At 40.4% G+C, this 26127-nt stretch overlaps 4 protein-coding genes across 4 annotated transcripts in view; 1 reads left to right on the top strand and 3 right to left on the bottom strand.

Annotated features, from left to right (window-relative positions):
• fmn1 (formin 1) overlaps positions 1-13064 on the top strand; it is a 28024-nt gene extending 14960 nt beyond the window's left edge. The window contains exons 9-20 of the mRNA XM_072674536.1: positions 1050-1137; positions 3250-3311; positions 3766-3854; positions 4124-4253; positions 4494-4637; positions 5432-5491; positions 5600-5720; positions 9298-9390; positions 10451-10502; positions 10737-10886; positions 11039-11120; positions 12463-13064. Of these exons, the coding sequence (XP_072530637.1) occupies positions 1050-1137; positions 3250-3311; positions 3766-3854; positions 4124-4253; positions 4494-4637; positions 5432-5491; positions 5600-5720; positions 9298-9390; positions 10451-10502; positions 10737-10886; positions 11039-11120; positions 12463-12507 (1116 nt within the window). The 3' untranslated portion in view covers positions 12508-13064. The remainder of the gene's footprint in view (positions 1-1049; positions 1138-3249; positions 3312-3765; positions 3855-4123; positions 4254-4493; positions 4638-5431; positions 5492-5599; positions 5721-9297; positions 9391-10450; positions 10503-10736; positions 10887-11038; positions 11121-12462) is intronic.
• grem1a (gremlin 1a, DAN family BMP antagonist) lies at positions 12936-15125 on the bottom strand. The gene has a single exon (XM_072684703.1). It carries the CDS (start codon positions 15123-15125, stop codon positions 14619-14621), a length of 507 nt encoding a protein of 168 aa, XP_072540804.1. The 3' UTR covers positions 12936-14618.
• A 1568-nt stretch (positions 15126-16693) lies between these two features.
• Positions 16694-19358, bottom strand: scg5 (secretogranin V). Its single transcript, XM_072684688.1, has 6 exons — positions 19251-19358; positions 18467-18701; positions 17790-17939; positions 17301-17413; positions 17120-17173; positions 16694-17005 (listed from the first exon to the last, which is right to left on the bottom strand). Exons 2-6 carry the CDS (start codon positions 18669-18671, stop codon positions 16889-16891), a joined length of 639 nt encoding a protein of 212 aa, XP_072540789.1. The 5' UTR covers positions 18672-18701; positions 19251-19358; the 3' UTR covers positions 16694-16888.
• Positions 19359-20673: 1315 nt separating this feature from the next.
• LOC140551033 (uncharacterized) lies at positions 20674-24656 on the bottom strand. Its single transcript, XM_072674433.1, has 9 exons — positions 24467-24656; positions 24134-24204; positions 23524-23620; positions 23174-23430; positions 22770-22921; positions 22207-22320; positions 21719-21871; positions 21526-21622; positions 20674-21439 (listed from the first exon to the last, which is right to left on the bottom strand). The coding sequence occupies exons 1-9, from the start codon at positions 24602-24604 to the stop codon at positions 20674-20676; spliced, it is 1845 nt and encodes a 614-aa protein (XP_072530534.1). The 5' UTR covers positions 24605-24656.
• Between the last annotated feature and the right edge of the window lie 1471 nt (positions 24657-26127).

The raw sequence follows: 26127 nt of genomic DNA, 5'->3' as shown, positions 1-26127 counted from the left end.
AACACCTACGTTTACATATTTACTCACTTATTTTTTTTAACACTGGCGGCCCTTAACATAATGTGTGTAACATTTCATGAAAATTAACGTGTAGTAATGGTTTAAAAATAAATATTTTAGAATAAAAATTATTGGTAATTCAACTTTAAAAAAATGAATATATAAAATTGCCATTTTGATTTTGTTTTGACAGAAACAAGTAGTTCTATTAAACTATTACCTTAACACCCTTGTAATTACAGGTGTATGAAGTACAGATACAGTACAGTACAGATACCGATCAGTACAGTAACTATTTAAAGTCTGCGATTCTAAAGAAATACTGTCAATATTTGAACTCAACAGCAAAACAAATACACCCCTCTTTTCGGTGCTTCCTTAAAAGCTCCCCCTGTTAGATATTAGCCAAAAGCTACTTATATCAAAAGTGTTGAGAGCAATTCTCTAGAGTGATGTGAGTTTGAAACCTGTCACACCGAAATGTTTTACATGTCTGCATTAAATGACATGCTGTTGTTTATCCTGAATGAATTTGAACAGCACTACATATTAGAAAGTGCATTACTAAGATTCCTATCATCACACAAAGGCTGGCTTCACCGAAAATGCCTAACAGAGTTTTGATGATGGTGCAATCTGCCTACTGTCTTGTTGTTAAATGTCTGACTTTAATGGCTAAATTACTAGTTCTGCCTTAGCTTTGACTGAACTAATCGTTTGAGTGAGAGACATTTTTTATGTCTAATAACAGGATGCCACAAGTGCCTCTGCTGTTGTTTCAGAAATTGACATGTAATTACACTGGGTCTGAGAATAAAGGCAACTGGATGAAAACTCACAGTTTCTCTCCAAAACATTTAAGATGGTTTATGAAACATAATCATGTTACTGTTACTCTTGGCTAGAAGTTGGATTTTCCAGACTTTTGTTGTTATTCATTGTTTCCTTGCCTGAGAGAAGGAATTTTCTTTTTTCGACTATGACTGTTTTCTTTGGGTGTCTTAACTGTGTTTACTTTTTCTTTTTATTTAACCTTTCTGCAATTTCAGATCATTAAGTTGTTGGATGGCAAGCGCTCTCAAGCAGTGGGCATTCTAATTTCAAGTCTCCATTTGGATATGAAAGACATACAGCAGGGTAAGAGGCTCCAAAACGCATCCAAATACATGATGCAGAGGCATAACTGCACAGTACTTTAGTAAAACACCACTCTATTATGTAACATTGCAATGGTATGAAATAGCACAGCTGGGAGCACCAATCCCATCTTTGCTTATAGTGAACAGACATGTCTGAGCCACTCATCTTTGAAAATCATTGATGGTTTGAAAAGCAAGTCTAGCGGTTGATTAAAGACCGATATGCATCTTCCAAGAGGAAATGCTAGTGTGTTTTTGATTGCCTTTCATTATACTCAACTGAACTGCCCTGACTGGGTAGCAATGCCTTGTCTGGGTTTTTTGCTTGTGTTAAATAACCACACACTCAAATTAACCTCGGATGTTAGATTCGTCATCCACGTGTTAGATACACTCAAAGACTGTGTTTTTCCTCCATGTCAGTATCATTTTGTATCAGTATCACTTATACCAGCCACATTAAAACTTTTTTAATGTTTCTGCTTACCCTAGCACATGTCTGAAAGGGACAGTTCTATATCAGTGTTGTCTTAGAGGGCTTAGAGTCCAGGACACTGCTAAATTCCCTGTTTCAACTCATCAGTTACCAGGTTTGGGGTTTATGTTATGGACAGGGAGATCACAGAACCTCTGGACCCCTAAGAATTGAAATTATTGACCCCTGCTTTACATGCTTTCTGTGAAATACGTGAGGACTGCTCACTCAACTTTTCAGTTACCTGCAGACAAGAGTCTTGGTGGGCACTTTAGTATTAGCAACTCTAAATTATTTTAGAATACCAACAAGTGAGAGTATTAACTCTTAAAACTGGTATGTGGCAGTGCTAGTGGTCTGACAAACACTAAAATTGATATGATTGATTTATCAAGTCAGTAATAACAAGTTAAGGTGTAAACCAGCCAGAAGCTAAATATGCAGCTTAATTTAAATGATCAACCAGATGCTAACATCCAAAATTTAATTTGAAAATTTTCATTTTCTTTAATAACCACTCATTAAAAGATTTATGATGCTTCAAACCAGAAGTGGAAAAACTTAAAGACAACATATAATATATAATGCTGTATTAGTTTTAATGTTAATGTTACTGTTGTGAGCATCATAAAGAATCTACATTAATGCATTTTTGAAAGTCTTAGGTATTGACATGGTATTTTAGATTTGGAACTAGTTCTGTGAAGATCTGAATAATATTAAGGAAAATGTGCCTGAAAGAAACACATCAACAAAGTACTTAATTACTGAAGTATTTTCCATCCTGCTCACAACACAGAAAATGCACATTACATTTGTATCAACAACCATTTCTCACTTTATGACTCAGTATAAGTGGTCTAAGTTCACCAGACTACTGTATACACACTAATTGGAATATCTGATGTTGAAAATGCAAAGGAAATTTTGAGCTTTTTTGAGCTTTCAGCTTTGTGAGCTTTCAGAATTCTCACACTGACAACCTTACGTTTGTAGTCCAGTAAAGGAAAAAGATAAATATATAGGCAACTCCCTAAATATATATATAATATAATGGTTATAAGGATAATATTTGGTTTAAGGAAGGTTCATCTTTTGTTCATGTGCTACTTTCCTCTTTTTCTATTTTCCTTGCTTTGTCTCTTTATTATCCTGTTCAACATTTCAGGTGGGACTGCCCCCTAGCTGTGTATTCAGGTGGTGCTAACAGTCAAAGTAATATTTGAAGGTTAGATTGGGTTGATTTCAGAAGAAGTCTCTAGAAGACCATATTAAGACATGAATACTGGAATTTGCATTCTTGATGCCTTTATGACCAAGAAAGTATAAGGCACAAAACTGACTGTTAGAGTGTGTGACAATAACAAATAGCACTGGCAACCTCTTTTGTTCCATTAAACTTTTATTCCAGCTTCCAGTGTAGGGAACGTGCTGTGCCATAAAACAGCGTGCAACCCAAGAGATCTGCTTCAAAAGCACTGAACCTGTCATTTATCTGAATTTATAGTGAAAGCACACATCACAAATCAGTCGGCAGCTTTCACCCATGGCACCAACATCTGAACATCTGGTTTGTGCAAAATTAGCCAATCTGCAGCTCTAGTAATATAGAGATTTATTTTTTTACTCATTCAGCTGTTTTGATGCTGGACAACTCTGTGGTCGACCTGGATGCCATTGAAGCCCTGTATGAAAATGTGAGAATTCTTTCCACTCTTTGCCACTATTTTTATTTTTTTTATTTTTATTTTTTTGCAGTACAGTAACGTGCAAAAGTATAAAGATTAAAGATTTCTGTTACAGTTAATAAATGTGAGTTAAAGATGAGCTAAAATTAATAATTAATTTCACCATTTTAATCAAGATTTGAGTGTTGTTTTGGAACAGAAAGTAGCACAGTGCAAAAGTTTGGGCTCCCCAAGTGATTTGAGTTCCCAGATAACTTTTACCAAGATCTGTCACTGTATGTAACAGACAGAGCTTAGTATATCATTGCTTTGAACTTTTGTACTCCATGGGAAGAAATAGTCTACTCCCAAATGCAAACATAATTATAGCTTCATAATTGTGCAAATGGCTTTGTTTTGAGCCCGTTTTGCAGTTCTGTGTTCACTTTTGAACTGGGTGTCTGTGCTTTTTTATGGTCCTCAGAGAGCTCAGCCTGAAGAACTGGAAAGAATAAGAAAACACTATGAAACCTTAGATGAAGAGCACATCAAAATGTTGGACAAGCCTGAACAGTGAGATATTTACCAGATCAGACACACATTCACTCTTTTCACAAAAAAAACAACATTTGGAAGACCATAGTAGCTTGTAGTCTTGTGATATGACACTATTTTATTGTATTGTGAGCCATTCAAAGTCATTTTGAGCCATTTGTGAAATGCTTTGAATCTTTAAACAGCTCCTTGTCTACATGAACATGTCTTGAAGTATTACTGTCATATACTGTTGCCCAAACCTGATAGCTAGTTGACCATGGTGTTTTTGGTGTCTTTTTTTCGAGGTTCTTGTATGAGCTCTCCCAGATTCCTGAATTCTCGTTGAGAGCCCGCTGTATTATTCTCCAGTCAGCATTCACAGACGCCATTGCCTCTGTCAAGCGTAAAACAGAGATTGTCCTTAATGTATGCCAGGTACAAAGCCATTTTCAGTGATAATCTAAGGGTTTTCTCAAAAGTTGGTCAACTAAGAACATCAGAAATATTTGGAAACATATCATTTGTCTGCTGTACTTTTAAACATCATATATATGATATTTAGATATGAGCTCTAAGCTCAAGGAGATTAGCTGTATCTACAGAATCACCTATTCTCCTAGACCCAGGGGAAGCAATGGTGCTGGATATTAAAAGTGATATGTTATCGTGTGGCAGGACCTGCTGGGAGACAATGTGAGGAAGGTGCTGGGACTGGTGCTCGCCCTTGGAAACTACATGAACGGAGGCAGCAGAACCAGAGGCCAAGCGGACGGCTTCGACCTAGATATTCTCCCCAAGCTGAAAGATGTTAAGAGCAGGGTACGACTTTCCAGAGTTATGATCAGTGACTAAAAACATTGATCAGTATGTTCTAATCCAGTGGTGTCAAGCTGGGTTCAGTCTGGGACACAGCTCTGCAGAAATGAGCATTTTCCCTCTTGTAATACTCTGAATTTGACTGATGAAGGCGGACCATATAAATGAAATGTGTTTAATGTGACAAAATGCTGAACTGCAAAGCTGTGGCCTGGTAGGTACCCCATCTGACAGCCCTATAGTCAATACACACTGTGATACACACTGGTCACCCCAGTCTTCTCTTTTAAAAACCCTGATCAGAGCCCCAAATACTAGCTTGCCATTATAAAACCACAAGAGTAAACCAAGTCAGGAAGAATGCAAGTTTTGAAAGCTTGAGGTTTAAAAAAAAAAATACAGACCCCTCTGTCTGTTCCACTTGAACCTGCATTTTATTTATGTGTATGTATTTTTATTTTACCTTTATTTTTATTGCACATTCAGAAATTGAGTTTATTTTTTTTATTAACTATTTCAAAGTTTATTACGTTTTGTTTACATTTGCACTTATAAATGTAAATTATGCCACAGTTTAATCAAATGAGTCGGCAGTATATACAGCCTTTTTTCCAGCATAAAATTATTGTAATAAATATCAAGATATTTCCAATGTATCCAAACAAACAAAAAGAACTTTGTTCTTCAAGCATGTTTTTGTATCTTTGTGTTATCAGGCATCAAAAGGAATGAATTGTTTGTAAAAAAGTTATTGGCAAATACACACTTCTGGCTTTTACTTTGAATAATTTCTCCAGGATAATCGCACAAGTTTGGTGGATTACGTGGTGTCCTACTATCTACACAACCTTGATGAGGTAGATATACATGCTCCTTCCGATCTTTTTTCCTATTAAACGTTATGATAGATGCGTCTTTCACTGTTCTAATCTTTTCTCTGTTTTATGTATTTTTCTGCTTGTTAGAATGCTGGGACAGAAAGCTGTGTCTGTCCATTGCCTGAGCCTCAAGATGTCTTCTTTGCTGCCCAAGTGAAGTTCGAGGAACTCAGCAAGGAGCTCCGAAGGCTGGGGAAAGACCTGGCGGGTGAGAGCATGAAAGCAGTTCCCCTGATAGACAAAGCAAACAAAAAAAACTGCGCTGCTATGGCTTTCACAATTCTGCGGTATCACCGTGAGATCTATCAGCCAATGTAGAAAAAGATTTTCAGCCAGGACTGTTTGTATGCCTGTAATCAATCAGCTTCCATCCTGTTATTGTGTGGGTTTTCAGTTGTGTTTTGAGGTTTCAATCCTCTGATGACTGACTGTAACTCTGTCAGCGTCTCACTGTGGTCCACTTACCCCAGACTGGAGAAGACAGAGTTACCACCGCCTGGCTTTACTTTAATCGGGACGGATTGAGAGGCATCATATTGCAACAAGTTTGGTTTGCTGCCATTGCCCACAGCCATTACAAAACCGGAGAATGAGCTTTGATGATGTTCGTTGAAATGCCTGGCACTTAGTTTTGTGCAGTAATGTCCCTTTCTTTCTAGTATTTCTACCATACATTTTGTGTCAGACCTCTATAAATGTGTCCATATGACATCATCCGTGACTGTACTAGCATAACCATGCTATCTCACAAGCTTGTGTGTGTGTGTGTGCATGTCTGCGATCACGCTCGCACGTTAGACGAAGCGGAGTCTCTGTGACTTTGCCATGGCGCCTTTTAGATATGTTTTTAATCCTGCCCATCAGATGCTTCTGGTATTGTACGATTCCGAGGCTTTGTTGCTCATGCGGCTGGAGAGGCTCGCGGGCTTGCATGGCTGCCGTTCTTATGTAATCTGAGGGGAAAGGGGCTTATCGGCCATGGGCCGCACTCTATCTCCACGCAGATGCACCGCTGTTCTCCTGTTACACTGTATCAGCTCCAGTTCAGTGTGGCCCCGCAGATGTGTGTCAGAGATTCTTTTCTTTACCTCTCAACAAGCCATCTTTATCGGGCGACTGAGAGACTGCCAAATCTGGCGCATCGCGCTCTCCCCTTTGTCCCGCTGTTTGAACCGCCCTCATGCTCGGGATGAACCGTGTCTTTTCTTCTTTTGTGTACCGTTTTTGTTCTGTTTTTGTTTTCTTTTACAGCATGGTTAGTTTGTTTGCCCTGAGCACACAGTTTATGCTCTCCGTTTGGCTTCGCTCAAGGTGACCGCATTCGTCTCCTGCATTATTCTGCGGCACGGGAGAACTGCTGAGTTATTCACATGAGTCACACTGGGAGCGTCTGTGTGATGTTATTGTCTGTGCAGCAAATTTCCAAAAAGACAGCAGTGACAACACAGCAGACCAAATTCTTTGTATTTAAATCTCTTAGTGCGTGGCAGTGGCCGGATGGACAGTTACTCACAATGAGAAGGGTCTTCTGGAAATAGCACAATGCGAAGATAAATTGCAGCTTTCAAGATGCTTTCTCATCGTTCATTGAGAAACTTCTGTCTCGCGAGCATTATACACAGACTGCAAGATGATCCTGTTCTTGTAAACACATTATAACCTTAGTTTCTCATTCCAAAAGTCCCTAATCCCACTCATGGAAACCCTGTGTTCAGTTTTTTTTGCTGTCCCTCATCAAGCGCACCTGATTTAAATGATTAACTAGTTCACATGCTCCCCATGTGCTGGGCCAGATACACTCTTGCTTCAAAGGGTTAGAGCAATGCCACTGCAGAGCCACTCTTGGTTCCTTTAAAAATCATGTTTGTCACAAACGCTGGATGGAAAGATTTTTAACTAACATTTGCACATCTCTGTTCGAAATGTGTTCTTCAGTTTCAGTCCTGAAGGGCTACTGTCCAGCACAGTTGGGTGATTTTTCCTTCCTAATCAAACCAATAAAACCTCGCAATTAACAGATTTCTGAATGTGTTGGAGCAAGGAAATTACCAAACAGTTCATGACACTGGAATTGAAGAACATTGTTTTATGGTATTGTTCAAAGATAGTCTGCATATGAAACTAAGCTCTGAAAGCTCATCATGGTTGTGAAGTCAAAACCATGAGTACATTTACATATGACCCCTTATTCAGCCAACAGTAAGTGAGTCCTGCTCATTCACATACTGCTGAGACCAGATAGTGTTCCTGGAACACTTGTTAAATCTTAGATTTCAATGAGTTACAATACATCCAGAGTCAGAACAGAGGTCATTTACATATATATATATATATATATATCTTAAAGGCATGCTAACAAAAGCTAAACTTAATAATTATAGTAATAATGAATACACATAGAATATAGGCCCTTGCTCATATTTCGGGAACTTGAAAGGGGGGTCATGTCTTGTGTACCCAGTCGCCTCTATAGTTTACACAAATGTTGAATGAAAACAGTGGCGTATGTAATCTTATCAGAGCAAGATGCAGATGGAGTGTATCCAGCAGCCCTGAGCTGCCATCAGGGTCTATTATGACTGGGGCTGGAGACTGGCCCCTCTGATCCTAGGATTGGATGGAGGACTGACAGTGAACAAACGGTGTGGCCTGGTGCCACAGGCGGAGTAGCAGCTATCTGCAGCCGCCATCAGAGGTGCCTCTAAACAGCCTTTATCCAGAGGAAAAAGACAGGAGATAACCTCTGACTCCATCACAGGTGGAACTCCAGCCCCTGCCTCACTGCACACACGTCCTCTGAGAACATCACTCTCACCCTCCATATGCCCTGAGAACACTACACTCTTATAAATGAAGGTGCCAAAGGAGATTTTTAGGGCCTGCCATAGAAGAACAATCTTTGGTTTAAGTTTGCTGTACCCTAAAGAACATTTCAATTGATGGTTCTCTACCCTGCAGAACCAACAGCTAGAGATTAGATTGAAAAAGGTAAGAATGAATAAAGGATAAGCTGTAATAGGCTATAGCCCATTTGGAAGTAAGCTTTTTGTGTGACGTTGCAAAAATCAATGTATTTACTTATGTCAGTCTATTCAGCCTACAGCAGTTTAGCTCTGCCCATTCACACTGAAGCTATATGTGTTTTGACTTGGTCTGCTTTTTGAATGAGGGACAATACAGGGCAGCCAATCAGAAAAGGTTATTTGCATATATCCATCAAACAAAGCCTCTTTAATTCTAGGGAAGAAAAAGAGGTGAAAAAATTGTTGCTTAAAAAGGTATTAACGCTGTTCTTAGTATAAGTGGAAAATTTTGTATGTGTTTAAAAACCTTTTTTGCAATTAAATTGTGTGTCTGAAGTTTAAAACTTAAAAAAACTTTTTCCCCCCTTTTTCTCCTAATTGAGTACTGCCAGTTAACCCACTCATTCATAGCTTCCCTAACACTAGCAATGCTCTTGACACTAGAAGGGAAAGGACTTAAAACTTGTCTTCTCCGATATATGCATTGCCTGGCAGACGACACGCTCAGAGGATAGAAGAAAGAAAAATCGCTCAAAGAATTCTTTGTGGAGAATGGACGGTTTGGAGTTTTACCCAAGCACTCCTATTGGTATAGAGTGATGTGCTTTTCCCGAACATGGAGGGCAGTGGTATTCCCCCTATTTCACTCCAACTAAATAAATCTTTTCAGCTTCTGCAATTTTAACACAGATAGTGCCAACCTCCTTCCTTCTCAAATATGAACCTTAGATAATGAATAACCAGGTGTTTCTTTCTCTACAGTCTGTCAGAAGGATGTCCAAACAGTGTGTTCCAAATCGTGTCAAGAGTACATCCATCCCTTCAAAGACAAAATGGAGGCTTTTATAGTCACTGGTGAGCGACACATCATAACACAAAATGCTGCATGTCAGAACAGATGAAGTTAAAATAGCCTCAAAGTTTCTCTTCAGCTTGACCAGTTCCATCTCCATCAATGTACTTTAAATGTGAGGCCTGCTCTGGCCGTCAGCTTGCACAGACAGCTCTGCAGGGGGAGGTTGTAGGGAAGGAATACAGATGTGCCTTTTGATATGATTTGATGATATGGGTTTTGTTTTGTTTTGCTGCCTGCTGAGCAAGATGAATGGACAAACGTGCAAACATGCTCCTCTAGAAATTGGGTAGAACAGCTCTTCAGGGTTCTTGTTATAGAGCAACTAAATCCAGTGAACTTTTAGTGATTGTCGAGGAGATGTTCTAGAGTGCATCATGGTGTAGTGCATATATATTTACTAGTTTGTGCTTATAAACATATTGCATGTGAATGTTTACATGGCTGAATACACTTCTCTGTAAAATACTCTCTCCTACCATAATAAGTGCATTCTTAGTTTCTCTGGAGAATATCTGTGATTGGCCCTTTTGGGGACCTGATAAGTGTCTGGTCTTCCTTACCTGAGGGAGATATCTTGCCGTCAGGTTCAGTAGGCAGGCAGGCAGACAGACAGATAGGGATCAGGAAGGCTTTGGCAGAGAAGGAGACTTTTGAGTGAGTCAGGACTGTGCAGGGCTGTTTCCAATGCCTCCTAAAACAGTGGAAAATGGAGCAATAGGTGGTGTGACTGAGTGAGCTGTATTTTTATTAGATTAGGCTTACTACACTCTTAGAATGAACGGTCTAAAGGCTTATTTTGAGCAGTGTTACAAAGGAACCACTAGGTGGTTTTTCAAAGACTAATTGTTGTAAATTAAATGTATAATATAAATAAATATAAAAGATTCAAGTGAAGATAATTTTGGATAAGGCTAGATAAGGCTAATTTTGAAATCAGGATAACGTATACATATAAAGGACAGCGGTCATTTTACTGTAATAAAGGTTTGGATATCAGCAATAAGGAGGGTAAAATGTGTAACTGAAGGTCTTTACTAACTAATACTTTTGATCTTTCAGCTCAAAATGAACAAATAGCCACAGATCACCAACTGATATTGGCACAGAAAAGGTATGTCATTATATTTGCACATTTTTATTTCATTCATTAAATTGTATTGTAACTTAATTTTTATTACAACGTGCTTTTCTTCCAATTTTATTTAATGGTTATGGCACAGCATGCTGGTGTGACATGTGACCAGTTGTAAAAGTAACTGCTGCCTCAATATGAGATGAACCCTGCAGCTCATGTACTGTTGTTCTTCCATTTTCTCCATCCGTGTTTTCTGACTCCTCTCCTCAGCTTCCGTGACCTGGTAGAATACTTTGGGCTTAAGCCACGTTCTGGAGAGCAGGATGTCCTGCCTGGCCATGTTTTTATGCTCTGGTTTGAGTTCTGTAATGATTTTAAGACCAGATGGAAGAGAGAGAACAAGGGCATCTCCAAGGAGAGGTGAAAAAGTAACATTTTGACCAAGACTAAAACTTAGGCCTACACATTCACATGTTTGGTTTATTCTTAGCAGTTTAGCTTGTCGGTCATCTTTACTGTAGTAAACCATGCCTCTAACCAGCAGTAATATACTTATTCTTATTACACCTCAGACTGAAAGAAGCACAGCAGTCAGTTCGTAACATCACAGCTGAGAAGAAAGTGGAGACCAGGAGGGTCAATGCAAATGGACTGGTAAGAGTCTCTCTTCAAAAAAGAAAACGGCTTAAAAAAGGCTTAAAACATCCAAACAAACAAAAACCCATTTGGAAACAAATATATTCAAATCTAACAGTGCAGTGGATTTACATTTGACCACACACGCATTGATGCAGACTTTTTTTTTTTTTGCAAGCTCATTGGGGTGTTGTGGGATGGCTTTTAGTCACTGCATTTTTATTATTGAAATTATTATTGAATTATTGAAATTTCCTTAATATGTATTACTTATTATTATTTATAGTATACTTATATATATTTATATTATTATTTATATTATTTGGACAGTGGCACAATGGTCAATGGATTTGAATTAGGAATTACAGCCATATATACTTTTGTATAGTCCCTCCATTATGTTAAAGACATTGTATTACAGTGGCTTGCAGATGTTTTGCCACCCCTGGTCAATTTTTTTGTCAAAACAGTGAATTGAGTAGAAGATAACCTAATCTTCAAAAGGCATAAGGACATTTTTCACATTCATGGTCAAGAAAGAATAGGTGATACAGCAACGCGTTTCAGGCGTGTCCGCTGTGTCCTCATTTTGCAATGTAATTGATAAAAGGCAAGAATGGTGGAGCTTAGGTTGAGCTCTGGGGAAAAAATCTGTTAGAACTTTTTAGGGTTGCTAGAAAGGCAAATCAAAACTTTAGGTAGATTTAGTAGATTCTGGAGTGGTGGTGCACTCTTCTACTGTACTGTGACAGTGGCACAAATATGACCTTCATGAGTCATAACCTTTCTTGCATCCTCACCACAACATGTAACAGTTTTGAACAACACATCTAAACAAATCTGACGCATTTTGGAAAGTCCTGGTGGACTGATCCTAAATACACCCCAAAATGCACAATGGTCTACCTCAAACTGAAGTCCCGCAACCTAAACATCATCGGAAATCTTTGGCCTAGACCTCAAAAGATCAATGCATGCAGGGCATTCCAAGAATCAGTACATCATTTAAGCTTTGTGAATGGAAGAAGCAGCAGAAATCCCCCAAATAAAAATTGATCGCTTCCTACAAAAAGTTTTAACAGCTGTGATACTTGCCAAAGGGGGCGTTATTCACAGTATAAAAAATGACCAGGGATGTCTAAATGTTTGCATGCCACTGTGCATTATTAGGCAAAATATTACATTATTAGATTGCATTACATTTTAATTGTATTAAATTAAGCATGCAGTTTATTCAATTACATTATTGGGATTTACAAAATATTACAATTTACAATATTAAGTGCTACAAACGTGCCCTTTTTTAACCTATACCTTAACATATACCTTCAAAATGACCCTGCCATTTGTTTCTTAACAGAAGGAAAGACTTCGTCTGAAGGAAGCGAGCCTAGCCAGCACCTGAGATACTACCAACTCTCCACATTAATTCAAGGTGGAACAAATGGGGGAATTTTGATTTTGTAACTGTTGTAATCAGAACATGGCCGCTATTACTGAGGGTGCTTCAGGTACAGTCAATTACAGAAGCCTGTTATCTAAGTTATTACTGACTTATAAACACGAGACATTTACGATTCCTACTGGGTTCCTCCTCATATAAAACTAACCCAGCTTCAGCAGACTGAAGACCAGAGTGTTGTATTTTTTTTCAATAATGTGTACATTGAATGTTTTCTTCTGTGTCATCTGTATACATCAAGATCTAACCTTCATGTTCTTCATCCTCTTGAGGGTCCTTTAGCTGGACCCTTCCTGCAGCCTCAGCTGATTTAATCTCAAGGACCAGCACAATTGTCAGAACAATGGATATCTTTATTTTATAAAGTTCAGTATTTTGAAACATTTGTATTTGAAAACACAGAAATACATGTCACGACCTAAAGGGTCACATTTCCAAGATATAATACATACAGTAAACAAATTCATATCGAATTTCATTTAACCTGCCTTGCTTGCTTATGACGGATGCGTCCATTTCCATTTCATTTGGGAGACACTGGTGGGAATAAATGATACATCTGTTTGATTCAGTTTGTACTCTTTATTCTTATTTAAGAAACAAGACTGAAGGCAATAAATATCTCTATATCAAAGATTAAAATACGTTTGATTTTTCATAGTTAAAAATACATTATGTACATAAATTAATGTTTTGTAAGAAAGCGCTGCCGTACAAAGCTGAATTGCAGCATTTAGCATTAAACACTGTGTCCACATAGTGGAGACTGGTATGCTTTTTCAATGACTGGCTTACATGACATTTACATGTAAAGAACATCAGCCGTGCACTCCAAACACAGGCCAAGACTGTGCGGAGCAGGCTAAAGCAGCAGAGGCTGGTTAAGAGCTAAAAGTGCAGGCGTTGCATGCATTGCATTTGGTTTCAGATAAACGTTCTCTAAAAGGTTCTCCGAAAGACACGTAGTGTTTTCTTAAAACACGACACTTTTTGTGTTGCTAGTTTGATTAGATTTTGTGGTACACAGGGGTATGTTCAGATGTTTAACACAATCAGTATCAGAGATAAAAATGGTGGTTTGTAGTGGATAGACTGTAACATAGTGTGTATATATTATATAGTATATAAGTGTGCAGGTACGTCACAACTGGAGACATGGTGGAACTGACTACTTAAGGAATTCTTTACTTCACATCAACTGAGTTCATTGGCGTCAAATATGGGGAACTCCAGTCCAGAAGGGCCAGATTCCTTCAGTTTGTCATTTTTCCTGCTCACCTGATTCAATTCATCAGCTGATTTTCAAGTTTAGTTAGTCTGCCAAGAACATGTGAGCCAATAAAACGATGATGGAGGGAACTGACGTCTTCTTTGTGAAGAACCACATTTCCCTTGGGCAACATAATAGCTTGTCGCTCACAGTAAAAAAAACAAAAACCATATGTAACAGGCTAATAATTGGCTAGTAGCTGTCTTGAACTGAGAGTTTTGCTCCACTCTGACAAAGTAAACAGTGTGTGTGACCCTTTAGTGATATTTTTACAGTAATTGTAAATGTATAGTAAATGAATACTGGCAAATACTGGCAAAAAAATGAGTAGTCCCAAACCCAAACAAAGCTTTACCGTGCCATATTGCTTCTGGCTTAGGGCATGCTTGGTATAGTCTAACTGACTATTGTTGTTCAGAACAACATGGATTGTTCATACTGGCTGCTGTGTTATATGTGAGTGTAGTCACCACTATGAAACAGTCTATCTACCGTGCTGTTGTTCTTGTTCTGTTTAGCTAAAGTGGTCACAAAGCTTAGGGCTTTTGGTTTACTTTTTAAAATTGTGGGTAATGTCATGGACGTTTATGAAGCCCTACAACATTTACTAAGTGGGGGAAACCCCACAGAGGGTCCAGGAATGTGTGAATGCACCTGTATAACTAAACAACACCTCTGATGACAAAAAAATATTTGTTTGGTCAAACTGACGCAGTGAAGAATGTGCTTGTGCAGCTGAGGGTGTTGTTTTACAGAGTCTAGATTGAAGGCAGTAAGGCAAGTCTTAGTCCAGGTCTATGGAAGTGCATCGGCACTGCTTGACGCGGCGCACGCGTTTCCTCCTGCTGCGGGGGATCTGGCCCGGGCACTGCAGCGTGTAGGAGACCACGGTGAAGGTCTTGGGCTTGCAGAAGGAGCACGACTGGAAGGCGCCGTCTCCCTGATGCAAGTGGCGCGGAATGTAGAAGGAGTTGCACTGGCCATAGCAGAAGCTGTTGATGATGAAGCGCGTGATGCAGCCCTCCTCGCGCAGCGCCTGCTTCAGCGGCTGCGTCTTGCACCAGTCGCGCTTCAGGTAGTGGCGCTCCGTCACGTGCAGTGCCTCCTGGCTAGAGTCCAGGGTCTCCTCCACAACCTGCGCGCTGCTGCTCGCGCTCTGCTGCCCCCAGCCGGGCACAGGAGGCTTGTTGGGGTGCGGGAAAACGCCATGAAAACCCGAGGAGGCGAAACACCTGAGCGGATTAAAGAGCAGGTACAGAGCTGCGAAGACAACCGGAGCTCCGCCAGCCATGCCTAATAAGGAAATAGACAAATATCAACTTTAATCATAATAATAATAAAATTATTACAGTCGTCATCCCGGTAGGCGCCCTTTCATTGGAAATATACAGGATGTGTAAAACAAATAAAATATTAAAGATACTAATAATACTAGTGCTAATAATAATAATAATAATGACAAAAACAACTGCCATCGTCCTTACACAAAAATGTCTTAATTATAATAATTATAAAAATTGCAATGCTATTAAGTATCAATAATAAAATCCTTTCATAAAAAAGTACAACAAATGAAAATATAATAAGTGATAATGGTCATCTCTGCCTCGTCCTCTTATAAAAAAAAAATAATAATAGCAAATAATAAAATATGCAGGATGTCTTCAGTTGAAGCTGAAGACTGTCTTCTCACACACACACGTTTGTTTTCCTGCCTTTGTGGGACGTCCACATTGCATTCCGTATTACTCAAGCCAAAAGCTTTATGTATATTTTATATATATTTATATATTTTATACATCGTCGCTGTCACGCAAAAAAAAAAAAAAAAAAAAAAAAAAAAAAAACTCGTATGTCCAAAGCAGCCACGTCTACAGGATAAGGTAGGGAACAACTTCACTTTCAATGGAAGTCTATGTGAAAATGACTACAAGTGTATTTTAGTCCTTTTTAGCATTTCTATTGATTATTCATCAAAATATGACACACTGCCAGATTGAAATGATAAAATAAATAATAAATGGAGATACTAGGTTTTTACGTCAGAGAAGCAGTAACATTTCTCATGAAGAAAACGGACAGATGATTCAGTAGCCACATCTCTCATTCGCCAAGTGTGTATCATCACATGGTCATTTTAGCGATCAGTGCTAATGGGGTCTTCAGCGGTCCCCTCGGTGGTGATCGGCTCTTATTGAAGCAGCGACCTTCTCTCGAGGAGTGAAAAGCTGTGCAGTTCAGAAGTGTGATGCTATTCTCTCCAGATGAGCAAATTAAAGCCGTTATCTTACCTTCTCGATACTTTTGGAGTGGATTCCCAGCTAGACTGTAATGCGAAGGCTAGAAAAGCGCCGTGGAACTTAAAATCCAGAGCTGGAGACAAGAGTGTGTGTGGTGGGGGACATCCTCGCAACATTTAAGTGGACGGGGAAGGAAGATGGCAGACCACCACGCCTCCAACTCAGGACAGCACAGCATAGGGGATTTCAGAGGGTTAAACGGATAATTTTTGTGGCTAACATTCCCAAAGCACTGAAGCTAAAGGAAGTGGTTGGCAGCATTTCGCCCTTCTCTGAATGCAAGACCCTTTAGCTCATGGTGTAATAAAAAATAATGATGTAAAAATCTCCTGAATTGTGCTGTTAAGCTACACAGCAGGGCAGGGCAGAAAAGTGGTGTCTGGAAAGTCTGGTCAGTTTTTCATTTCTGGACAGTAGACCAATGAAATAAAGGAAACAGTTGAGAGTGGTCAGAGCGAATATGTGACGGGAACGACAACTGCCTCACTGATCAATGCCCAGCACTTCAACACAAGTATATTTGATCGTGCAGTACTGAGAAAAGACACACGTCATAAACTTGCACATGAACATATGGATTTTATTAACTCTCTTAAAGCAAAAACTGTGATAAGGAATCATCATTTTAATAAACCGTTTATATATAATCAGCTCTTTCTTTATTTTCCACCACTATTCTCTAGTGGTCCTAATTGTGATGTGACACCGATAAGTACCTGAATGACACTATACAGTTGCCAATAAATGACAAAGCTCAGGGCATGATATTGCTTGTAGCCGTTTCCATTTCTTCCTCCTCTGGGAAATGTGGCACAGACTTCTTGGCCACTACATTGTCCAGTCTCTGTCCCATCAGATATGGGTTGGTGCTCTGAAACAAAAGACAGAGAGGGGGTCCATAACAAGCGTTAACCACAAACTGTCTTGTAGTTCACATTCCACATACTGGCACGGAAATCTACACAAAGCTCACATCTCAACATACCCTTTTTCTTCTTTTTGGTCCTCCCTTCAGTTTCTGATACAACATTTCCTTATTCTGCGAGCAAGACAGATAAAAAAAAGCATAATGAAAATATGACAATGGTTCAGTGTAGCTCATAAGATAGTTATACAGTCGTTTTGTTGCTGATGTGGAAATGCACCCAGTTCACATATCAACTCACCCACTTGGCCAGTGTGGGGTAATCATGCTCTGGGTCAAAGAGGTGCTGGTGTTTCTGAAACTCGCGGCTGAACTCGGCAGTGTCTGGCGAATTCTCCAAGCAGCCATCAGCAGCTACACACAGTATTATCCATAGGTTATTCAAGAGTAGCAGTGAATGTTATACGTTAGACATTTTACATTCAATGTATTCAACGGTGGATGTACATGAGGGGGGGGGGGTAGGGGGGGTCCCAGTCCTGATCTAACACACCTGTCTGTTAGATTAGGGTTGGAGTAAAACTGCAGGGTGGGCAGATCAGAAACACAATGATATACAGTGTTTCATGTGATATGCTTCAAATGAATGAATATGTTATTAATCTCACGCTGTTAAATGATGCTTATCACACATACTGATGCTATAAGCCTATTAAAAAAAACAGGTATAACAACTGTGATACAATATTAACATAAGTTCTGGATTCTGTGAAAACCGACTGATCTGTACCAGTTTTTCCCAGAGGGCAGGGGTTGGGAGGGTCAGGATAGCCATGGTCTTCACTGAAGTCTTTCGGAACATTGTCTCCAGTCAGTTCTGCTACTATATTTGGAATGTTCCCATACGGTCCAAGGTGCTGAAGCCCCTCATGAGCTCCACCTAGTGGGAATAAACGTGTATAACATCATGCAGATCTAATTTGTGACATTTACAATCAACAGGGGGGAAAACTTAAGGGTCCTTCCAAAACAGGGGTAAAATAAACTGTGCAGTTATACAATCACAACAGTTTCCAAGAGACACAGCCTGTAAGAAACGTTTGTAGACACCTTCTCAACCAATGTTTCTTCTCAATGTTTTTAGAAAGGCTTTATATTTCTCTCGCACTGCTGTGAGATCAGATCTGATCTGAGGTCAGGTACTGATGTAGAGTGATTAGTTCATTAACCCATCCATCACTCGAGAGAACACCGTTCCAATCTATGGCGATTATACAAGCTGTGTGTGCGCATGCGTGAGTGTCTGATTAAATAAATGGGTGGATCTTAAAGTAGCTGAATTCAACAACTGTATTATAATACAATAATATTACAAAGTTAATATTACGAACCAATATATGACCTCCTCTGTATCTATGAATCCTCCTAAATATTAATAACACATCACTATTAACTGGGTCTTCTTACCCTGGATGCTGAGAGGGCCCACTATATTAGTGGCCTGGTGAGCAGGATACTCCACTCTAGGCCGAGCGATGCCCAGCTCCTCCATAACGCCATGTAGGAGGCGCTGGATGTCGGCCTCGGACACCTGGTCGGCCTTGTGGGGGCTGCGGCCGCACACCATGGCAACCAGACTGACCAAGAGACCAAGCGCGACCGAGTGGGACATCCTGGCAGCCAGAGCCAATGCTGGGGCTAACTGCAAACAGCAAACGGCACCGCAAGAGAAAAACAACGATGGAAAATGCTGGAAAAATTCTTACTCAAATTTTCAGTCCCGCCTTAAATAACTGCTACTGCAGGTGGAACCGAAAAATCGCGAAAATAAGCCCAGTATAATGTCCAAAAACATATATAACCCCCCTGTTTAATCGGCTATGGTCACCAATGGCAGATTTCCCTCAGTGGCACAAGACCTGCGGCTACCTGGAGACAGCGCCAAGACGGACACGCAGCACTAAAACCTGCCTGCTGTCTATCTGAGAAGGAAGACCATGAATTGCCTGAGTTTTTACTTCAAATATTGGGGAAGAGGTCAAATAAACTGTCGTATTTTTACGGACATCATCACAACATCCATCGTCATATCCAGCTACGCCATTAGCAAACAGAGGCTGGCTGTGTTGCCTCCTGCCTCCTGCCTCCTCTCTCCTCTCCTCTCCTCTCCCCTCTCCCCTAGTGTGAAAATGATCAGATGGACCCCGTTTCCTGCAAATCCGATCTAGTAACACCACGAAGACGATCTTACCTCGTACTATGCTCTGGTAAGAGAAGAGGCTGGCAGGCTCAGGATGCTGATCCTCCAGCACGGTTCATCTACAGGCTCACGCTAACGGGGATTGGCTGCAGCACAACCCCCCTCCGTCTTATTAGTCAATACCGTCCATTCAGGCTGCAGTGCAGTGCAGAAGTGTGAGGTAGTCACATAAACACCCGCTCATTTCAGCAGTAAAGACGCTTTCACTTGTAAAACACGATGTAGGAATACCTACACATAAATATAGCAATAGTAAATAAGCCATTTGTAATAAAGCACACTGATATCAGCAGGGTGGAGAACTTGTTATCTCCAGTCAGAGCTCCAGTCAGTCACTCTGTGGATCTCCACATGTTTCTTGTGGAGCGTTTTGAACGTTTATTGATATTTCGCTACACTGAAACTTTTCTATGAAACAAACAAGGGAGGTCAGTCTAGGGCTGATTAGCCATTATACCGCAGTTAGGTCCGACCCCGCAATGTGATTGGCTGAGAGACGTTCTAGGAGTGCCAATATTGCGCGATAGCGGCCCTCGGACCCAAGCTCTTCAAGTATTACTCCGCCACAATAAAACATGTACTAGCAACAACGCCAGCCATAATGAGCCCACAATGTTATAATTATGCAAATAAAACGCTATATAAAAACATTATAGTGAGGTCATAAAATCGGTTGGCTTTGATTAAAACTTTGAAGATGAAGCTTTTGATGATATCCTAAACGAAACGAATCCGCACTGCGTCCCAAACCGCACAAACGTACACTTAACACAGAGGGTTTAAAACCAAGCAATACGCATAATGAGTGTTGCTAGGCAGGTAGTTAGATAGGTAGGGTGCATTTTGTGGTTTGGGACACGGCATTAAATCCGCCAATCAGAGGGAACACGAGCTGCTGCACCTTAAGACCGTAGAACATCAGTGCTGACAGCTCACGTTACAGCCATTCCTCTCGTGTCTTATAGTACTTTATATATCCCATCCCCAAATTAATTTATACAGATAGCATATTGTAAATAATAGCGGACTATTTTTTATTTTTTCCAAGAAATTATCTAAACAAAGAGTGCATGAACAGTATACATTTTACACAACATACATAAAGAAAAACAAACATTTGTCATTATAATAAAAAGATGCTAATTATACTCCTTATTTCTCTTACCATAGCAAGCTATAGCCTAACCGTTCATTCTCTTCAATAAAAACAAAACAAAAAAAAAAAAAAATCAAACACGCTGCAACATTAATTACAGTGATACACTGGAATATCTCCAGTAGTTTGTATACTTTAAACCACATTATTAACCTGTTCATCTGTAGTTTCTGAAAAGGACTCGAGATCATGCTCTAAGGTCTCATTCAGTCTACTGAAGTAAAAACTATTTTCACAATTTAATGGCTTGAATGTTGCTCACTTTATGATCTGTCCTCTTTTCATATGAGAATTAATCCGCTTCACATACTGGTAAACAGGGGTGCGCTGAAACTTCAGAGGAGAGCGAATCAATTTGGACACTTTAGGCACCACTGGGTTTAGCTGGAACTTAAACTTTTCAACGCGATCCACGACCCTCACTTCGGAGGTCCTTGGCGTCACTGATGTGGTAAATGGAACGGCTTCACTTACCCCAATCAGGGGGAGTCCACAAATGTCAGTATCCACACTGCTATCAAGTGCTACCAGTGGACTTGATGAAGGGGATAAATCCAAATTGCTGGTTAATTTGCCTAAGAGTTTTGACTTTGAGCACTTTATAGAGAGGACAAACTCCTTTTTTCTGCTGGCTTGTCTTTGCTCAGCATCAACAACTAGCCTTCCTTGGTCCTCCAGGCTTGAAGTTGCATTACTGTCTTTTGAAGGGGTCACACCGTTTCCCAAGCACGCAGAGGTACTTTCTGAATGACACAGCGAAAGCGTGAGCTCATCCTGAGTGAGAAACTTCTGGTTTTCTGGAGTGTCCGTGGCCGAGGTGCAGAACAGATTCTTTAAGACACTTCTAATGGCTGGTCTGTTAGGGACAGACTCACGCACAGGATACTGCTTCTTTAGGCAAATGCCAACAGGTGTATCCTGGTAGGGCTGAGGCCAGCACGATGCCGCAGGGGACTCCGGAGGAGTCTTTTCTCTGGGACTTAATGTCCCACAACAAAGAGCATTGGATACTCTACGAGAAACTCTAAGAGAAAGAGAGGTCACCTTTGGTGGTATGTTAATGTTATGTATTCAGATGAGAGAAGTGGTGGCTTGATTGAACACACCTACCTTTTTACACTTTCACGGACCCTTGCACAGCCTTCTCTTCTTTCTGATCTGCTACAGTGCTGGTTCAAGAGAGGTGAAGGACTAGAATCTTGTTGCCCTTTAAAGAAAACATCAGTGTAATGCAGCAGTCATGAGTGCTCTTTTAATAAATGACAACAGGCCAAGAATGCTGAATGCTGCATGCTGCACGTACTTGAGGAGGAATCACAGCAGCATCCAAACAAAACACTTGGTACCATTCCTAAACTTCTTCTGAAAGACTTCCGTTTCTTATGAGGAAATTCCTCACCAGCACCATCAGACACAATTTTAGGATTTGGAGTCTCAGCTGTGCTTAATGACAAAACTGCAGACAGATACGCACAACATCAGGACAGAGCTGCAGAATCACAAACATGATATCTTTGGCAAAATTAAAATGTGATGATCACCACAGCTGCTGTAAACGTGTCCATATGAGCTGAACATCTGATGATGAGAAGGTTTTGCTAAAACTATGACTGGCCAAAGGTGGATTTTGGGGAAAGCCGTTTTCTCTAGATAATACTACTTAAAACTATTTAAAAAATTCTACAAAAAAAGCTAAATCTCACAATACTCTTACAACAATCTCCTAATGAAAAACGCAAAAAAAAATTATTAATAAGATTAGGTTCCAAATTAAAGTAGGATTTGTTCTACCTTTTGAACTTCTCCGTCCTTTGCTCTTCCACGCAAAGCCAGAGCCCATCTGATATGACAGATGGGAGTCCACTACAGCAGGGTTGCTTGCAGCAAGAGTGTCTGGAACCACACCTTTAGACAAGCACTATTTCACAATCTTATGCATTCACTGTAAAGATGAATTCAAGTCAACTTTAAATGATAATGTAACTTGATTCATAGCATTTTTAACTGCAGAACAAAAGTTAAAAATAAATCGTATTCTTATTCAAAATGCCATCTAATAGCCAAAACATGTTTGGAGTCTAAAGTGTACTTCTTCAGCTTTGTACTTGAGCTCCAAAGCAAAGGTAGCAGCTAACAAGTAATGGAACTTCCAGACACTAAATGAATCTTGACTGATCGACTACATTTGGGGTAAGCAGAAGACCTTAACTCAATTTGGAGTTCACCAATGTACTCAAATTGAGTCACCTTTCCAAAGCTGTGAAATAATTTGCCGTAAAAACTTTAAGTTAATCTGAACTTTAGATTTACATCTTTTTCAGTGCTGACTGGTCTGAGAAACTTCTAGGACCTACCAAAAGTGTTTGCCTTGTCTATGAGGGTGCAAATCGCAGCAACGTGAAGTCTGTGCAACCCTTCATTCCATTCAGCAGTTCTGTGCAACTGAAAAAGGTTTGGGGTAAGAACCACAGACAAGTTGTAGCTGTCCATTTTGTTCTCAGAAGCCCTAAGAGATAGATAGATAGATAGATAGATAGATAGATAGATAGATAAAGAGATAGATAAATAAAATCACCATTTCCTGATCATGGATTCAGACTAGTCCTGGACTGTACAGCATTTGAAGGTAAGCTTTTTAATTGAAATAAAAACCTAGTCCACAACTTTATTCATGAAGTAAATAATTTCACTCAAAACCGTCAAACGTAAGCGAATCATTTAGCCTCATCACAACCTGCTCTACTTTGATGTTCCATACCTTAGAGAGATTTGACTAAGGAAACTGAAGAAAAAGCGGAGAGTAGAAGAGTTCATTTCAGGCACAAGGCAGGAGACAAGCTGAGTGGCTGCACTCCGCTCTTCCTCAGTGGCCAGATGCTGAGCTCTTGTGAAAGCCTGAAGTAAAACTGCAGGGAAGACAGGACATGGAAGCTCATAGAAGAACTGCTTAACCAGGCTGGCTACGTCACACGGCAGGGCGGTGGATAAGCAGTCTTCTCCTTTGTCAAGTCTTGCCTGTAGGAAGGTTAGAAACCTGTTGACTTCATTGAGCTTCTTTAGCTTTGGCTGCAATGTTAAAAAAAAAAAAAAAAACGAGCCGTTACTCACTCTTAAGGCCTTCAGACGCACAACAGAGCCAGATTTTCTGAACAAGCCCTCAGAGCCAGCATGTTTCATCAGGAGCTTACAACAATCTACCAAGAAACTACAACAACACAGAAAAATAAACGACAACATGAATCTCAAAAGGTACTCTTCATAGACCAATGAATGCTCAGTTGTTCTATAGGTCTACATTAGCATTGTAGACATTGTAAGCCCTAGCTCCTACCAACATCTCTGTAAAGAAAAAGAACGAGAGTCGATCAAGGTTTCTCTACAATAAACGGTTTCACAACAATTATGCAGTAATAATAATTTTGTTGCCTCTTTAATATTACATAAGTACAATGAAAACCCATTATACACATCAGATCACTACATGGCACCACCTGGGCCCATGTTATTCTGAGTAAAAGGCATGAGTGGACTACGTTAAATGCTTGGGGCTTCAAAAATAACATTACTTTTACTTGACCGCTGTGTCCTCTGGTTTCTCTGTGACATTTGTATTTCAATGTATACGGTTTCTACAACTGAGTGTAACTGTTTGAAATAACCAGCGTTTAATCACATGACCATAGTGGATACTGTCAGTGATTTCCATTACCTAACGTACCATGGTACCAACCCACAGTGATCTACGTTCTTCATCTGCAGCTGCTGAAGAGGCACACCAAACACCCTGATCTGTGAAAAGAGAAAGGCATGACCAGATCCTGTGGTGGGAAATATGTGGAGAAGAAGCTTGTCGACCACTGCAGGTGTTGTGTGGACAGCAGTGAAGAGTGTGTAGGAAGTAGTTAATTTACACTACTTTTAGGTAGCTAAAGCTTATGAAAATAAAAAAGGGGTGTGAGGCAGTGATCAAGGCCAGAGACTCTACAAAATACTGAAACACAGGGGGGTCACGCCTCCATACATGACTGTGCAGCACAGTTGGTTAACTTACTTGTGGGCACGCTGCTCCCCGGATGCTCTCAGGCCTCTCAGGCCTCTCAGAAAGCCTCTTTTTGAGGTGAATTCCGTACTCTGAACGAAGGTGCCTCAACACAGCTACTCTCAACACACCTCTGTCGGCCGTCTTCATTTCGCAACACGCTTTCTTTTGCTTCAAGTCTTATATAAATCAAGCAAACACACCTACAGGAGACACTGCGTTAGTTTTCCATGCTTTTTTCCAAACCTGCGCAAACTACCGCATTTGGCGCAGCGTTAACGTGAGCACAGGGCGTGGGCTCCTCTGTTTTGTAGGCGTGTGGTTGTGTTATCAATGCGCTACTCGTGCCCTCGTTCCCTACGCCCGATCTAGAAAAACAACAACAACAACCTTGCATTCAATTCAACAGGGTCCCTAAACGGTGCCCTTGAATTCTCTACATAGTGAGAATGGTGGATGCAGTTCATGTACACAGCGCTTTTTACAACTAATGCTGTCACAGCAGCTTTACAGAGACCCGGTCCGAGCCTCTTTTTAGCAAGTCAAGGGCGACAGAGCAAGGAAAAAACTCCCTCAGATCGAGAGGAAGACACCTTGAGAGGAACCAAGACTCAAAAGGGGAACCCATCCTTCTCTGGTCGACACCAGACAGCACAACAAATGACAGAACAACAATATCACGGCTTCCTACACAGTTTCCAACTGGCCGTTTTCACTTTCTCTGGTTTGGAAACATTTAAAATGACTGAATGTCGTCTGTAGTCCACTTTGCAGGGGCGCACTTTGGCCGCTGAATCGAAGATTGGAACACCGCGCTGAACGCTGTAGTCGGTAACCTAGCAACGAACATCCGCGAGACCGAGGCAGAGCTTCAGGGTAGTGGAAACGCGAAAGCCAAAAAGCAGAACAAGCAAAAAAAAGGCACCGCTGTTCATTTTAAAAGCTCGTTTCATCAGATTCTGCTTCATATTTTACAGGCTAGAGGACGATCACTGGCTTTCATGTACAATGACACTTTTTAAACGATCGCAAACTCGAGTGGTGATTTAATATAGAGACGCGGGATACCGTTACACGTTTATGCACGGCTGCCATCATCCTGCACACTCTCACACTGCAGTTTTAAGACTGCGTGACTGTGTGCGTTTAAACTACATCACCTTAGCCCTCACCTCCTTCACTCCCATTCACTGAGGACTGAGGACAGAGGGCGCCCTCTGGCGTCTTGCCGCCACGTGCTGTTCGGGCTCCTCTTCCACTTGCTCGGGTAGAAATACGAGGAGTAAGAATAGGATTTCAGTTCTATTTTACTGTTGAAATTTTACCTTTCATTCCGTTGTCAACATTGTTTTTGCCCAAATAAGGTAGGACTGCTAAATTTTAAAATTTTTAAAAACTCTTAATTACAGCATGAAATATGGGAAGCTGTGTCAACTTCTGCTGTGTCAAGAAATATTACTCTTAGTGTTGTATTTGTGCTGAGTTATTAAAGTAGCTCTCTGTAAGACCTTATAAAACAGCAAAAGCACACCACAGTTTAGAAATGGTATATAGCTGCATAAACAGACATGTTGACATGCTTGATGTTTTTCATGACAGTACATGGTGTGGTGGAGCAGTTCCCTTGGTGAGTTGGCAAAAAAAGAGACGGGACATGGGCCTTTAAGGCTCAT

This window comes from Salminus brasiliensis, chromosome 1, assembly GCF_030463535.1.
Source record: "Salminus brasiliensis chromosome 1, fSalBra1.hap2, whole genome shotgun sequence".
NCBI lineage: Eukaryota > Metazoa > Chordata > Actinopteri > Characiformes > Bryconidae > Salminus > Salminus brasiliensis.
Note: the sequence above shows the minus strand (reverse complement) of the source record. Positions and strands in the feature narration are given on the sequence as shown.

What these genes read in the sequence shown, in the direction of transcription:
- grem1a (XM_072684703.1), bottom strand. Translation starts at nt 15,125, where the DNA reads ATGGCTGGCGGAGCTCCGGTTGTCTTCGCAGCTCTGTACCTGCTCTTT.
- scg5 (XM_072684688.1), bottom strand. Translation starts at nt 18,671, where the DNA reads ATGTCCCACTCGGTCGCGCTTGGTCTCTTGGTCAGTCTGGTTGCCATG. An exon ending in GGGCCCTCTCAGCATCCAGG is followed by an intron (nt 17,940 to 18,466) that starts GTAAGAAGACCC and finishes TATTCCCACTAG; the next exon opens with GTGGAGCTCATGAGGGGCTT. An exon ending in CTGCCCTCTGGGAAAAACTG is followed by an intron (nt 17,414 to 17,789) that starts GTACAGATCAGT and finishes TACTGTGTGTAG; the next exon opens with CTGCTGATGGCTGCTTGGAG.
- LOC140551033 (XM_072674433.1), bottom strand. Translation starts at nt 24,604, where the DNA reads ATGAAGACGGCCGACAGAGGTGTGTTGAGAGTAGCTGTGTTGAGGCAC. An exon ending in CACTGTGGGTTGGTACCATG is followed by an intron (nt 23,621 to 24,133) that starts GTACGTTAGGTA and finishes GTGTTGTTGTAG; the next exon opens with TTTCTTGGTAGATTGTTGTA. An exon ending in TGCGTCTGAAGGCCTTAAGA is followed by an intron (nt 23,431 to 23,523) that starts GTGAGTAACGGC and finishes ACCTTCCTACAG; the next exon opens with GCAAGACTTGACAAAGGAGA.